The 16,404-nt window shown below is 28.5% G+C and overlaps 1 protein-coding gene across 1 annotated transcript; it reads left to right on the top strand.

Moving 5' to 3' along the window:
* The first annotated feature begins 13,966 nt into the window (after positions 1–13,966).
* LOC108325183 (uncharacterized) lies at positions 13,967–15,631 on the top strand. The gene is made up of 3 exons (XM_017558206.2): positions 13,967–15,000; positions 15,107–15,184; positions 15,298–15,631. Exons 1-3 carry the CDS (start codon positions 14,296–14,298, stop codon positions 15,301–15,303), a joined length of 789 nt encoding a protein of 262 aa, XP_017413695.1. The 5' UTR covers positions 13,967–14,295; the 3' UTR covers positions 15,304–15,631.
* Positions 15,632–16,404: the final 773 nt, after the last annotated feature.

The following is a 16,404-nucleotide window of genomic DNA, read 5'->3' as shown; positions in this document are numbered from 1 at the left end:
GTTAGTTTTTTTATCTCTGAGGTGGTTAATGAAAATTAAATTTGTGACAATTTTTTATATAATTAAATTTTATAATAAATAAATATTTTGAATTTGGAAAATTATGACATTTAAAATGGATGATTGGCTAATTGTTCATTGTATTTTATGGAAATTTGGAAATAAAAATAATAATATGATTTTTTTTTCATAAACTTTATCAGATCTAATAGACACCGTCATATTATACTACACTGAAATTTGTTTAACTAAAAAAAAGTTAGACCTTCACCGAGTTTTAATAAAAATATAACTAAAATAGCATTTGGAAATAATATTCAGATTCGCAGTAAAATAAATTGTTTCTTTACCATTACAGAAGGTGCTTTAGGAATCTATTAGAAAATTATTTTAAAAGTCTTATGGTTTTTTTTCTTTTTTTCATTTTAAATTTGATTAAATATGTTTGTAACTTTCTACTAATGTAAAATTAAAATTCGTTTGTATATTCAACTTTAATTTATTTTAACTGTGTGTTTTAAAAAAATATATAGTTTTTTTAATTTAAAAATATTAAAAAGAGTTTATATGATGAATCATGTTTCAAACTTATATTTAAGTTGGAACATGTTAAACATGATGAAAATAAATCAAATACTAGTCTAAAAAATTATTTGATATATACAAAAATTTAAAATATTTATATTAAAAATAGTAACATAAATTTTAAATTTTCAGATCAAACTATATTAAAATTTAGAACATGACAAATTATAATTAAAAAAAAACTTTAAAATTACAAAATATTTAACTCTTTTCAATTTGAATTTTTCAATGTTTTATATATTTTTTAAAGTTATATTTACCATCATTTTTCCCCTTTTTTAATGTATGGGTTAGAAGATGATTGAGAATAAACAAAATTTTATTGAATACAATTTTAATTAGGTTAAGATTTATATCTTCTACTTGGTTTTCAAGATTTCTTGTCTCTTTTTAAGTCTCCATGTAATCTTTAAATTGTTGTATATATAACAAGTTGATTAAGGAAAGATAATTAGTTGGAATTTACAGTAATGCGCTTTGTTATTTATAAATGATCTAGAATATTTATAAGGATTCTCTCATATTTTTTTATATCAAGCAAAAGGGTACGTGAAATTGAAAGGAATTGAAAATTTTGAAGTTAGATGACTGAAATTTTGATTTTAATATTAAAGTTATAATAGAATATTACAGTGAGATTATCGATATTATTTTATCTTATATTGCTGAAATAAAGTTACGTTTGGATTTGTTGAGTTAAGATTTTATTCAATATTTGAGTTTAATTATTACGGGTAATGATGGAATTTTGACAATTTTGAGTAACAAATTAGGTTTTGGAATTTATTTTTTAATGCATTAGATAAGAATATAATTTGATATCACTTACAATAATTTTAGATTTGTTCTCGAATTAAATTGATATGATTTTTTTTTAGTTCATGGTTATTCTAGAAACACTAACATTTTTTTTAATTTAAGGTTATTTAAACAATATATTTCATTTAAACTAGTAAAAACACATGTATCATGTGTATGTATATTTACTTTTTTTATAACAGCAAAAATAATTAAATTATTACGAATGTTATTATTATAATTAAATAAATAATTTTTATAATTTTATTATAAGTATTTTTTATTTTTTTAATTAAAAAAATAGTTAAATTTTTAAAAAATCAAGTCGAAAAAACAATTAAATTTTTTTAAAATTATTTAGAAGATAAAATTAATAAAATAATGACTTTTTAAAAAATATTATTAGAAAATTGAAAAACAAATATGAATACATAAAAATAAAATTATTTGTATATAAGTATATACTAAGTTTACTTTGATACTATTTCAAATAATAAAGAATGATTAATCAAATTATATGTTGTTACTATCGTAAAATTTTAATGACTAATTTTAACGATAAAAAATAATTAATTATTATAGTAATAAATTTATATACAAATTTATAAATTAAAAATTATTAGTAACTAAAATAGTTAAAAAAAATTATAATTAGTCATTAAATTGGTAATCAAAATGATTTACATAATGAATTGATTTCTAAATTCATCATTAACATTAATATTAGTTATCGAAATTTTGACTATTAAAACAATTGATTTATAAGTTAGTCTCTAATTAAAAAAATATCTTTAAATTATTTTTTAAACATATTTTTGTAACTAAAATACATTATAACTTAATAAATTGGAATTGATAAATGATTATTTAGATGTTAAATTAACACTTAAGACACAAAGTACTTCTTTAACCATGTTTATAAAGGATGTAGTCTTGATTTTATTTTATTTAAAACTATCTTTAAATTATATATTAATTATTTTTATTTATTTATTGTACTTAATTAAGGTTTACGGTTATAGTATAGTGTAAAATTCAATATAAACATATAGAAGAGAGAGAAGTGAATGATTGTATTGATTCTGTTTTGTGATAGTTATAAAATGAGTAAAGATTCTCTAAGACATCCAGATATTTTATATTTATTTGAGATTATCTTTTTTTTTTTAAATAATATAAAAATGTATACTTTTTTTAACTATTTTATTCTTATAATATGTGTTAAGTGAATATAAAAATGTATTATGATATCATTGCTGTGTTTAAAAATGATAGATTGTGACGTGTTGGGTTACGTGTGGGAGACACAATCGGTGAGTGTGAAACCATGAGAGGTTTGGTTCGTGTGGTGTGAGGAAATGACATGTGTGAGGTGGCATCATGAATCGTCATGCACGTGTTTTTTACTCTTATTTTAATGGAGCAATGGTTAAATGCTTGAGGAGAGAAACAGAAATTGTTTATATTAATTTAGAATTAGAATGTAACAAGGGAGAAAAAGGTGGTAACGTAGCACATGCGATTCGGATTTGGCAAGCGGTTGTTTTCTTTCCTTTCCTTCACACAATCCCTTTCTTATTCATTCCATCACTTTACTTTTTTTTTTTTATAACACATAATTTACGCCTTCTTCTGAAAATTCCTCTCATCAAACTTCATTAATTCATTCAAAATTTGTTTTAGGTATATTATATATAAACACTATGATACTTTATTTAACTTATTTTTACTAAATTGTTATTATCATCTTTTATTTGTTCTTTCTTATTCTACTGGTTTTAGATGTAGTTTTAATGAAAGTTTCTTTGGATAATAGTTGTTTTGAAATAGTTTAAAAAGAAGTGTAAAACCATAGTTATCACTCTATTAGTGAGAAAATGACAAATTATTAATTTTAGTAAAAGTTGTTGTTAATTTTTTAACTTCAATCTAAATATATGATCTTTTAACCCAATATCTTTATAAATATTATAGTTTATTCTTAAAAGTTTGATATGAATACATTTAAATACTATTGATGAGTATAACTCAATATAAATTGTTATATTTTACGAATTATTTTTTAAGTTTGTTGCCATATATGCAGACATATTATATAATGTGAAAATTATGTTGAATATTAATGATTTATTTTATTTAGATTATTACTATATTTATAGTTTTACTTTATTGTAATATATACTTTTGTATATTTAACTTTGATACTTCACTGAAATTAGATAATTTCAGAAAATTAATTAATGTTATGAATTATTATTATTTAAATTATAAGCATATATATGAAGTGTATAAATTTTGTGTTCATTAAGTTTGAAATGATTTATGAACCATGATGGAATGTATATACTAATGAAAAAACTATATTATAATAAAAGTATCTAATATATGTAAACAAAAATATATATATATATATATATATATATATATATGCGCGCGCTAGTACCTCCCTTTTATAATTTAACCATGAAAAATAAGACACGAACAAATCTATGATTTCAATATATTTATAAAAGTAATATATTTTATAAAAAGAGCTTAAAACTCAGTTGAAATGAGCTTCTTTAATTTTCATGGTGCTACCTTATCAGAACTATTATTAATTAACTCATCAGTATTGACCTGATAATGAATAGAGATTAATGAAGTAGATGTTAAATTTCTTGACAAAATATATATATATATATATATATATATATATATATATATATATATATATATATATATATATATATATATATATATAAAATAAAATAAAATAAAATAAAATTATGAGTTTGATAAATTGTGACTGGAAATAATCTGATAAACATTTCATTTTACATAAATTTTCTTCACTTATTTTAAAATAAATATTATTTTAAATTTTGATATATACCAAATATAAAATATTATTTTTATCTTAAAGTTTTTTTATTAAATAAGATTAAAGGTTATGTTTTTTCTTAAGCATGAAAATGTTAGGTATTAGTATTTTATGTTTTATTTGTGAGATAATAAAATAAATGAAGAAAGGATTAAAGGTAAATAATTATACTCTATCGTAATTTAAAAAATATTTGAATAATGAGTTAAAAGCTGATTTTATAAATTGTTTCAAAAACGATATAATAATTATTTTATTTTTTTACATAAATAAGAAGTAGTTCTAAATGAAGGTTTCTTGTGCACCTTTATTTTTATATTTTATCATTGTAATGATATATTGAATAATTTTATCCAAAAATAAAATATTAACGTATTATCTTGAAATAAGATTTATTTGGGTTTTATTTTGGAATTTTTGTAAGGGTACTTTTGTGTTTGTTATTCTTAATGTAATTAGGAATGATCATGTTAATATTACTGTTAATATCTATTCATTTTTTGTTTTAAATGACTTAAACTTGGAAAAGACAATATAGCCTGATTTAGGTTAAGGATTTCACATTTTACATATGAGGTGCAGCTGACAATAAGAGGAAAATGAAATTGTGGGAAAAAAAAGTCAAATTGCATACAATGAAAAAATTAATTGCATAAGCATTTGATTACACACTTTCTCAAAATATAAATACAATTATAAGGAGTTTCTTACAAAACTAAAAAATAATTTGGTTAAGAATATAGAGTCTACACAGGTACACTATCAACAAACTATTAAATTAAAAAGAATATATGTGTAAAGGTAAATATCAAATAGTACATCATGTCTCCTATTGTTTCAAAACTAGTTCTACTTAAATTATAACTTTCAAAGGGCTTGTGTCCATTTAATTTTAATTTATTTTTAAACCCAATTTAGTTTAGTTTAAGGTAAGCTATAATTGCTAAAAAGAGATAGGTATCTCTCAATGAGTTAATATAAAATTGTGTCAATAAAATATATTTTTGAAAGGTTATGGAACATGTGAAAACTAAAATTAAAACATATTTACTTTTCAATAATTAAGTTTGTGTGCCAGCCTGTGAAGAGTACATTGATAAAAATAACTAATTATTCAAACATCAATATTCTTAAAATATATTATATAACGGTATTTTAATAAATCAAATAATTAGTTATGATCTTAACCGTATCCAATCCAAGCATCAATATTCTTAATAAATCAATACTGAATTTTGCGACTACAACTTTTAAAAATCATATTATATTTTTATTTATCCGGTAACAACGTAAAAATATTAGCATTAGCAGAATAAAAAATAAAGTCTTGTTTTTTTTTTCAAAAAAATGTAATGCTATTGAAAAAAATTCAATTATGCTTTTAATCATAAGAATATGAAATACGTTTAGTAAAATATTTTAGTTTGAATTGTGTGTTATATGAATGATATGCTGTATATTTTATAGGAATGATATACTGATAAAGAATATATTAGTGATTATCTAATCACACTCACTTCCTACAAATAATACTTCACGAAGATGAATGAAGTGTTTGTATTATTTTTTTATTTTTTATAATGTATAGAAGTAACTGTCCATACATAACTTTTCGATAGTTTATATTAATAGTGTGTCTAATAGAGTATTATGGAACATGCTTAATACAAAATTTTCAAAAGCTATTAGATAAATTATAATATTTTATAAGGATATGGTTGAAGATAGTTATAAATAATATGATGCTAGATATTATTATAAAATTGACGTGTCAGTTGACATTTCAAAATTTATTAATACTTTATCCTCATATAGAGTTTACTAAATAAATAAATAAAATAAAATAATATAAAGTATAAGATGATAATATGGTAAAAGTTACATCTCACAAAATATAAACAAACTATATTTATTCTGAAAAAAAAATCTAAATAAATACAATAAATAAATTATTAAATAACTTATATATATTTTTTCATAAATTAAAACTAAATTAATTAAATTATCGACATTATTCATGAATAATATGAAAACTTTGAATTGTAAAGATTTACAAAAACACAAATACTAACATCATTTTATAATATTATAATGAATAATTTATTGATTCAAAAAATTATTCATACTAAAGAAGAACCGCTTTATAATCAAAATCTTTAAAAGTTTTCTCCCTATACTCTAATGACCTCATAAGTTCGATATTTCTCAAAGGGTTGAAATTTATATATATGAAATAGAGAGTAAAATTACAATTTTATATTATTATAATGTTGGAAATATTATGTAAGTAGTACTATAGAAAAGACTTTGTATTAAAATCGTTGTTTTATTTTATCGAGTTTAATATGTATAATTTTAGAATTTTTCATCTTTTAGGATTTTATACTATATACAATTTACACTTATCATAATGTTGCCTTTATTAATATTTTAGTTAGTTCAAAATAAATGTTAACATTTAAGGTAACATCTCGTAATCTCACTACAAACTCAAATATATTTATTTAAACTCAAATTTCAACTACAAACTCATAAATATAACTCGAATTTTTCTAATTTATTTTTCTATCTCTTTGCACTGGATCAGACGACATTCCTTCATCTGCTCCTGTATAACGAATTATACGATCATCGCACATACACAAACACACAAACAAGTAGGGTGAACTAACATGCAACAACTCATTTATAAAACATGCATAATTACTTTGATACACTCAACAAACATCATATAATAATTATGTCAGACACCTTCATACCATCATACCACAATCACACCATAGATACTCATCCCATCATACCACAATTCCTAATAGATACTCGTCCCACAATACCCAATAAACACTCGTCCCACAATACTCAATAGACACTCGTTCCACAATACCCAATAGACACTCATCCCACAATACCCAATAGACACTCATCCGGATGATACGTTGATGAACGGTCACGGGAGGTTATGCACTTGTGATGACTTTCACTTCTTCTTACAAATACACTTCCAAAATACTCCATACCATCTACAAGGTTAGTCCTCAACACTATGTCCAAAACCGGCACATAGACCAGGACCTCCTGCCCCTCTCACCACATAATTCATGCTTCTCTTCTTGAAACTGGATGATTATTAGAGTATCAGGATAACCTCCAACAACAGGACCCTCAACATCAACATATACACAAATACCATATCATTACAGAATCTCTCCACGAGACTCATACCATGCTCATATTCCTCAACTCATATTATACCATTACAAAATCTCTCCATAATACTCATATCATGTTCAGATGCACAAATCCAATATAATAAAATACAATCATCACAGAAATAATACAAAATGAATATATCACAAAATAAATTAACAATACTAAAATATTGTAACATCCCAAAAATTCTCCCTTTAAAATTCAAAATTTAAAAAAATTGTAATAATGCAATTACATTAACACCATGTAACCTCAAACTTAAATCTATACATAAGTTCTAAGCTCATAGTTGACTGCAGAGATATCATTGAATCCCTCTAATCTGCTCTTCCAAATCTTCCTTCATATACACCAGATCATGCGACAATTCTTCCTCTGCTCCCGTATAACAAATACGTTATACGATCATCGCAAAAATACAATTTTCCCGGCACAAACAAACAAGTAAGGGTGAGCTAACATGCAACACAACAATTATAAAACATGCATAATTGCTTCAATAAAAACATCATATAATATTTAGGTCAGACATTCTCATATACTATCATACCACAATTCCTACTAGACACTCATCCGGATGATACGTTGATGAGCGGTCACGGGAGGTTATGCACTTGTGATGACTTCTACTTTTTCTTACAAATACCCTTCCAAAATACTTCATACCATTCACAAGGTTAGTCCCCTCACTATGTTCAAACCGGAACGTAGACCAGGACCTCCTGCTCCTCTCACCACATAATTCATCCTTCCCTACATGAGACTGGATGGTTATTAGAGTATCAGGATAACCTCCAACTACGGGACCCTCAACATCAACATACACACTAATGACATAATATTACATAATCTCTCCATGAGATCCATACCATACTCATACTCCTCAACTCACATTAACATCATAAAATACAGTCATCACAGTAATTTTATTATATCTCATGCATTCACATAAATCACATCAGAGTATATATATATATATATATATATATATATATATATATATATATATATATATATATATATATATATATCAAACATTGTACACAATTAATTCAACTCAAACAACAGCAAAGTGAACTTAGAACCCATTACCATTTGTAGACCACTATTTGGTCGAACACCATTCACCAAACATAATTGCCGAACACTACTATCCTAATTGGACGGACGCTATGAGATTCAATAGGTCGAACGCTAAACCGAGTACCCACTATTCACCGAACGCTATTGTCGAGCATTATTCTCCGAACGCTATTGTCGAACAATATTCACCGAACGCTATTGTCCAGCACTATTCACCGAAAGCTATTGTCGAACACTATTCACCGAACACTATTGTCCAGCACTATTCACCGAAAGCTATTGTCGAACACTATTCACCAAACGCTATTGTCGAACACTATTCACCGAACGCTATTGTCGAACACTATTCACCGAACACTATTGTCGAGCATTATTCCTCGAAAGCTATTGTCGAACACTATTCACCGAACGCTATTGTCCATCACTATTCACCAAAAGCTATTGTCGAACACTATTCACCAAACACTATTGTCGAGCATTATTCCTCGAAAGCTATTGTCGAACACTATTCACCGAACGCAAATGTCGAACACTATTCACGGAACGCTATTGTCCAGTACTATTCACCAAAAGCTATTGTCGAACACTATTCACCGAACGCTATTGTCGAACACTATTCACCGAACACTATGTCGAGCATTATTCCTCGAAAGCTATTGTCGAACACTATTCACCAAACGCTAATATCGAACACTATTCATTGAACGCTATTGTCCAGCACTATTCACCGAAAGCTATTGTCGAATACTATTCACCGAACGCTATTGTCGAACACTATTCACCGAACACTATTGTCGAGCATTATTCCTCGAAAGCTATTGTCGAACACTATTCACCGAACGCTAATGTCGAACACTATTCACGGAATACTATTTCTGGGTACAGCAGAAAGTAAAACCAAACGCTCATAGTATTTTGGCCGACCACTAATTGGTCGAGCCATTTGGACGAACGCGCGTTTTGCATAACTCTGCAGAATCGCACCAGATTCTAGAGAACCCAGAAAACCTTATTTTCATCCCCTTCTTCTCAGATTTGTATCAAATACAGATTATTTCAACAATTAATGAAATAAATCAAACTCCCCTTACCTCTTGAAGACTTCCTTTGTGAAATTTGTGATCCATCTCCTCCAGTCATACAGCTCCAGATCTCTTAGCAAATTCAGTACCTCTCCCCTTTCTCTCCAGATCTGGCTGCAAGAACTTCCCTCTCACCAGATGCCCAACCCAGCTCCTCCTCTCTGCCCTTCAGAGTTTGTACAGCTTCCCATGGTTGCCCTTTGGACGGTTGTAAACGGGAGAAGGGTTCCCTCCCTCTGCTGCTTTCCCTCTCTCCCTCTCACATGCCAATAATCCCCCCTTATTTTTGCCAAGCCTCCTCCGTAAAATGCCTCCCCCCTCTCCTTTTCTCTCCTTCCCTCATAATTGCACTCCAATAATGCGAAAGGTGGGTGACCACCGTGTCCCCACCACCAAGAAAAATGTGGTCCTTACAAATATCACCATAAATGGTCACCGGAGAAGAATCAAATGTTTGACGAATCAAACTCACCATAAACGCCAGTACATATGACTAGTCACAACTGACTGGATTTGACCAGGACTGCTCTATGATCAGGGATGTACCAACTCCGGTTTTTAAGATTCCTCTATCCTACCATCACAATTATAATTCACAATTCCATATCTACCACAATAACATGAATTCATCAGAAATTTTCATTCCAACAAGATATATTGCACAATAATTTAACAATACATAATCTGTTCAACAAGATTTAAGTTAAAAACTTGTCGAGTAGACTTCCAGAAAAGAGAGGTGCGTCACAATGGACAACTTAAGTACCAAGTCTTTCCTTAGCCAAAGTGTTCCTCAACTAGTTTTAACAAATTTCTTATTTACAGATTCAAAACAACAACATATAATATTAACACAGAAATTCAATATAGATAGATATATAACAAGCACATATGTTTTAACAGTATTCACACAGAATTTCAAGACATGAATAGTAATAAAATAATAGTAAATCATAATATAAAAGCTTAGAAAGGTTAGCTCCCCTACCTCTATTCCAGACTTAATCTCTTGCTCAGAATTTGTTTTCCCGAAAACCCTCCAGAACCTCTACTCTTTTTGCAACTAAAAATTTCTTCCTAACTCTTTCTTCTCTATTTCTCAAGCTTTCTCACTTGATTCTTTTTTAATATTATTTATTATTTTAATATTATTTTATTATATTAATATTTTAATCACCACTTGACATATTGGATCCCTCGATAATGCCTCCAAACCTGGAGTGTTTTTTCCACTATCAATATTTTAATATTTTTAATTAATTTATTTTTTTATTTTTTAAAAAAAGGTAGAAAATAGTTTGAACCCATGTTCTTGAAATCCCCACAATTTTCTACCATTTAAGCTACCAAAATTTCTTATTTAGCTTTCCACATTTTATAAACTTATTATCTTTTCCATTCACAAAGAAATTTATTACTACTAGTAATAAAATTGTTACTATTAAGGTAAATATTTTTCATGGGTCTTACAGTTTTATTGTAATTGCAATGAGATTGAAAATAAAAACCAAGTTATATGGGATTTAATTTTTCTTAAAGAGTTAAGATTTGAACATTTTGGTGAATCAAATATATAATTTAAGTATAGATTGTTGGAATGGTATGCATCAAGATAATTTAGTAAAACACGATGATCATACCAATTGTTCAACCATCTAGTTCTATCTATTTATCTTTTAGAGTTAATTTTAACTTTAATCTTACTTTTTTTTATCTTGTATTATTACTTTTATCTTTTACTATTCATTTTTATATTATTTGCTTTATATATCTTTATTTTTTTAGTGTTTATGCTTATTTTCTTTATTTTTTATAATTTATTTTGAATTTATTTTTTCTTTTATTATTTGTTTTATTTTAATCACATCTAAATCATTTTTTTCCTAATCTTGTAAAATTAGTCGAAAGCTTATATATATATATATATATATATATATATATATATATATATATATATATATATATATATATATATATAATTCTCTAGCTAACTTTTTTTAATTTGATATTTAGACTTAAAAATTTGTTTTTATTTACTTGTAAACTAGCAAAAAACACTCATTAACCAGTTAAGCTACCTTCAGTCTTTTCCACAAGAAGATTTTATCACAATAATTTATAAAAATATTTTTTAAAAAGGATTCTTTAAATATTTTTTCCAACAACTCATATAAACAATAATTATTCAAGAAGCCAAAACCGCTGAAAAGTGAATATAAACTAAATAAAATTCTAGGAGAAAAATATACTACATAATGAAATTTTATATTGATTTAACCACAAAATCAATCAAACCCTTGAATTATTAAGTTAGTTATTTGATTGTGATTAGCATTAAATTGAGATAAAAACCAATTTATTTAGTTTGAATTGCTTAAGATTTTAAAGATTTTGTCTGTAATTACAACTTCTCTCACAGTAAACTTTAACTGTTCAACTATCTCCTCATAGTTTTATCTGTTTCTATTCGTATTTTTATCCCTTTGTCATTCTGTTTATTTTATATTCCTATGTTTATATTTATTTCTTTACTTTTTAATATTTTACTTATTTATATACTATACTATTTATTTTATTTTAAATTTTCTCTCTCTTTTCTCTTTTAATGTTTATTTTATTTTTTATCCTTTTTCTATTCATTTTATTTTAATCTCACTATATTTTCCAGTATATTTTCTCAAGCCTCCACGAGATTTCCAACAGTGACACCTTGATTATGTTAAATTTGATGGATCATGGAATCACATGGAAATGATTAAATAGGTCACTTTTGAATGCTTTGACCTAAGGTGCACAACTTAATCATATGCTTCCTTTACTACCAAAAGAACGTCAAAAGTAAGGGAACAATTTTCCCACAATTTTTTTACAAGTTTAAACAAATATCAGTGTTTTTTAAATGTGATTGTAAAAAAATGACTTTAGAAATTATCAAAATGCTACTTATCTAATACAAAAAATAAAATAAAATTATAAAGTTACTTCAGAAGAATAATAACATATATATTAAAAAGGGAATGAGAGAAAGAATTATTGCAGAAAAAAACTCCAGATTGGTATCTAAAAGATATATATAGATAACAAAATTTTATATCATCACACATGTAAATTCTATATTTTAAAAAATATTATTTGAGACTGACCTGGTGCTTCATAACTTCTTCACATATATTAAAAAAGTTATTATAATTTAACACCTTATATTAGAACTAGACATTTTCTTATGAATTTAGATTTTAAAGCATCACATGCTCATTTGGATACCTCTTTTAAACAATTTATCTAATAAATTTCTAAAAGAACGCACCAATTTAATGATTAAACCATCGTATTCTCGTTCTCATCATACCGTACAAAATTTTATTTTATGAATACATAAAATGAATTTTTGAATTGTTAACCTATTTAAAGATATGTTATAATGAGAAATATTTGGTTTTAAATTATAATAATTATGATAAGATTCCTTAAAAATAATAGTCATGATAGGATGTTTATTATTTCAAATCATTTTATTGAAAATTTGTGTCTAAAATAACAGGCTAATCTTAAACTTTATAAGAAAATGTATGAAAAAGTAATTAAGTTAAAATTTTAAGTATTATTTTTGTATGTTAATCGACATTAAAAAACTATATATGTTTAGTCCTTACTCGAAAAATTATCTTTACAAATGTTCCTATCCATTACTAAAATTATAGCTTTTTTACACTACAAACGTCATTTTTCTTTCACATTTAAATACACGAAATACATTTGATCTTCATCAATGCTACTTTACGTACACAGGAAAAAAACACAATTTATTTATAATTTAGTTTTATTTAAAATTGAATTTCAAACAATAAAATTTATTGCTATATTTCAAGATGCGAATAATTGGTATTTAAAATTCAATTAAAATACGGTAACAACCTATCAATCTATTGAAGTCATATATTCTTGAAATAAGATTTTATCTTTTAGTAAAAAAAAAGCATTTTATCTTATTTGATTGAAATTATAAACGAAGTGGATCCATCTCACACGAACCAAAATACATTCTATCTATTTCACTCAAAATGATTAAAATGTAAAATTATTAACTAACAAAAAAAAAAGATAATGTTCTTGATGGTATATTAATCCTCATCCTTTCAAATCCTTGACCACCAAGAACCCAAAATCAATGGTCCGGTTGACCTAGCACCACACGGAAATCAAATTTTAATCCAAAATACCGAAACAAAAATGAACGGCCTCGATCGAATCATCCCTTTTCGAAATCGCGAAAATGAACGGCGCAACGTTAGTTAAAAAAAAACGAGGTATTTAACCCGGGAAAAAAGGAAAAAAAAAAGAAAGGAAAAAAAAGGAGGTAAGTATAAGCAGGCAACCCCTCGAGGCGCAGGTTAGCGTTGAGCCTAGAAGGCGAACCCGAACGTTAAAACCGCCTCGCTTCGTTCTTTCTTTGTTTCTGAGTTATAAATAAAGAGCTTGCGTTTCCCGGCGAGTATGCAACGAAGCGAAAGTCGCAAAAGTGCGAAACCCAAGCCAAAAGCTTGCGTCTTTCTCGTGGGTTCAATTTCTCAGCTTCGGAAGTTCTCGTTTGGGCTCTGCTGAAGAAGAAGAAGAAGAAAAGCAATACACTTGACGCTGTTTTTTTCTTTTCTTTTGGGGCTGTGTTTGGATTAAATGGTGTTTACGTGTTCTGGGGAAGGAGAGAGCATGGCCATGGGACCCGAGAGATCGAAACCTCTTCACAATTTCATGTTGCCCTGTTTGAAGTGGGGGAGTCAGCGCCACCTCCGCTGCACCAAACTCGCCTCTGACTCCTCCACTGACACCGGAGATCGCCGATCTCCGGCGCCGCGGGAATTCGACCCCCCACCGCCGGTAAATGCTGACTCGCGACTGCGTCTCAAGCGGCCGCGATTCCTCGGCGACGAGGGGATCGACGCCGTCAGGGAGAAGCTCATGCTCGATCTCAAAACCGAGGCCGATAGGATGAAGGACGCGATTCTCGGCAAGGAGGTCGCCGAGGACAATGATGTTATCATCGAGGACGCGCCGCCCGTGACGGTGGCGGTTGAAGAGGAGGCGCAGCCGTCGGCCACCGGAGTAAGGACGTGGAATCTGCGGACGCGGCGGGCTCCCGTGACGGTCAGGATTGACGAGAGGAAGGCCGGGGTCGGGACGTCGTTTTCGCCGTTGAGGAGTGTCCCCGGCGCCGGAAAGTCGCCGAAATTAAGAGGGTCGCCGGAGAAAGAGGAGCGACCACTGAAGTTTTCTCTGACGCTGACGAAGAAGGAGATTGAGGAGGATTTCATGAATTTGGTGGGCCACCGGCCTCCCCGCCGGCCCAAGAAGCGACCCAGAAACGCTCAGAAACAATTGGATGTAAGCTGATCAATTCGTTACGTTATGTTATTCCATATCATTCTTTATGTTGTGTGTGTCGGAAACAAAAGAAAAAACAGCTCTTGAGTTTGGTGTTGTTGTGCAGACCCTTTTCCCTGGTCAGTGGTTGTCGGAGGTTAGTGCAGATTGCTACAAGGTTCCTGATGAAGCTGAGACTGGCAAGGTATGCATAATTCTTTTACAAAGTTTTTCTGTTTTCTGTTTGCTTTAATAACTTTGCTCGTTCGATTGATTGGATTGTGATTTGTATTTTGTGTGTGGGGTTTGATTTGGCAGAGGTAGCATTGAGGTTGGCGAAAGGCATTTTGATGTTGGCTGCGGAGGATGCATATGAGGCTGATGGGGGATTTCATGGATGGATGGAATTGGTGGTGTTTCCCAGGAGCAGTTGATGCTTGCCTTTGTTGATTTCAATGTTGCTTTTCTACTTCAGAAATATAGTTTCATTCTTTTGTTTATAGAATAATACTCTGAACAGTGATGATTGTTCCAAATCACATATGGTTTACTACTTTACTTTTGAGGCTGTATGTAGCTTCAAGGATGAAGTTATATTGTTGGAACTTTAAACTTTAATTTGAAATTCTAGATTATGGAGCTTATTTTCTGATATGGTAGTTTACTGAACCCTTCTTTCTGATTATTTTTGGTCACACTGTTTGAATATGGCCGTGCTTGTGAGATTGAGATGGATGCTGTTTCTCCTTATTAAGGTTTTTTCCCCTTTCCGATGTGTATGTTTGGGACACGATGCTGGTTTGGCACAAACCATGGAATGGAGTCATGGTTTATTTAGTAATGTCTGCAGTTTCCTCTGTAACAGGAGCTATGCATAGTGGTACTGTAACTAATAATGCAGTTCTATCGGGTGCTATCCTACCCAAAAGATAGCCAGCTGCTACTGTTTATCCATTGCAGAGGTTAGATGCAGGTCGATCCAACATCCAAATGGCGCGAAGAAAACCTCCCAACATATTTTAACATTTGATGAGATGAATAACGGCTAATCATTTAAAACCATGCAACAGATCTCTAATATATCTCTTCAAACCTTTCATAAATCGGATTCAACTTTGTAAAGCACATATTTTAGCTAAAATGCTTCTCTTGTTGACTCTGCAACATACTAAAACAAGGTAGAATTGTGCAGCCGAACCTTTCTGCTCTCCCAGTCTCACCATTGAGCTTTAAAACTGTAAACAAAGATAATTTTCCTAGGGTTCGAGATCAACATTTTCATTCCATTTGTTCAGAAGTAATGTAGAATTGATTCTGATTACTACATGAGTTGGAAGTAGTTTATTTGAGTCATAATTCTTACTTGTAAGAAAAAGTAATATACAGTGGACGCTCTGATTTATTATTGATGAAATTACTGTTGCA

Source organism: Vigna angularis, chromosome 3, assembly GCF_016808095.1.
Source record: "Vigna angularis cultivar LongXiaoDou No.4 chromosome 3, ASM1680809v1, whole genome shotgun sequence".
Classification (NCBI taxonomy): domain Eukaryota; kingdom Viridiplantae; phylum Streptophyta; class Magnoliopsida; order Fabales; family Fabaceae; genus Vigna; species Vigna angularis.
The sequence above is the reverse complement of the archived record's forward strand: the minus strand, read 5'-3'. Positions and strand labels throughout refer to the sequence as shown.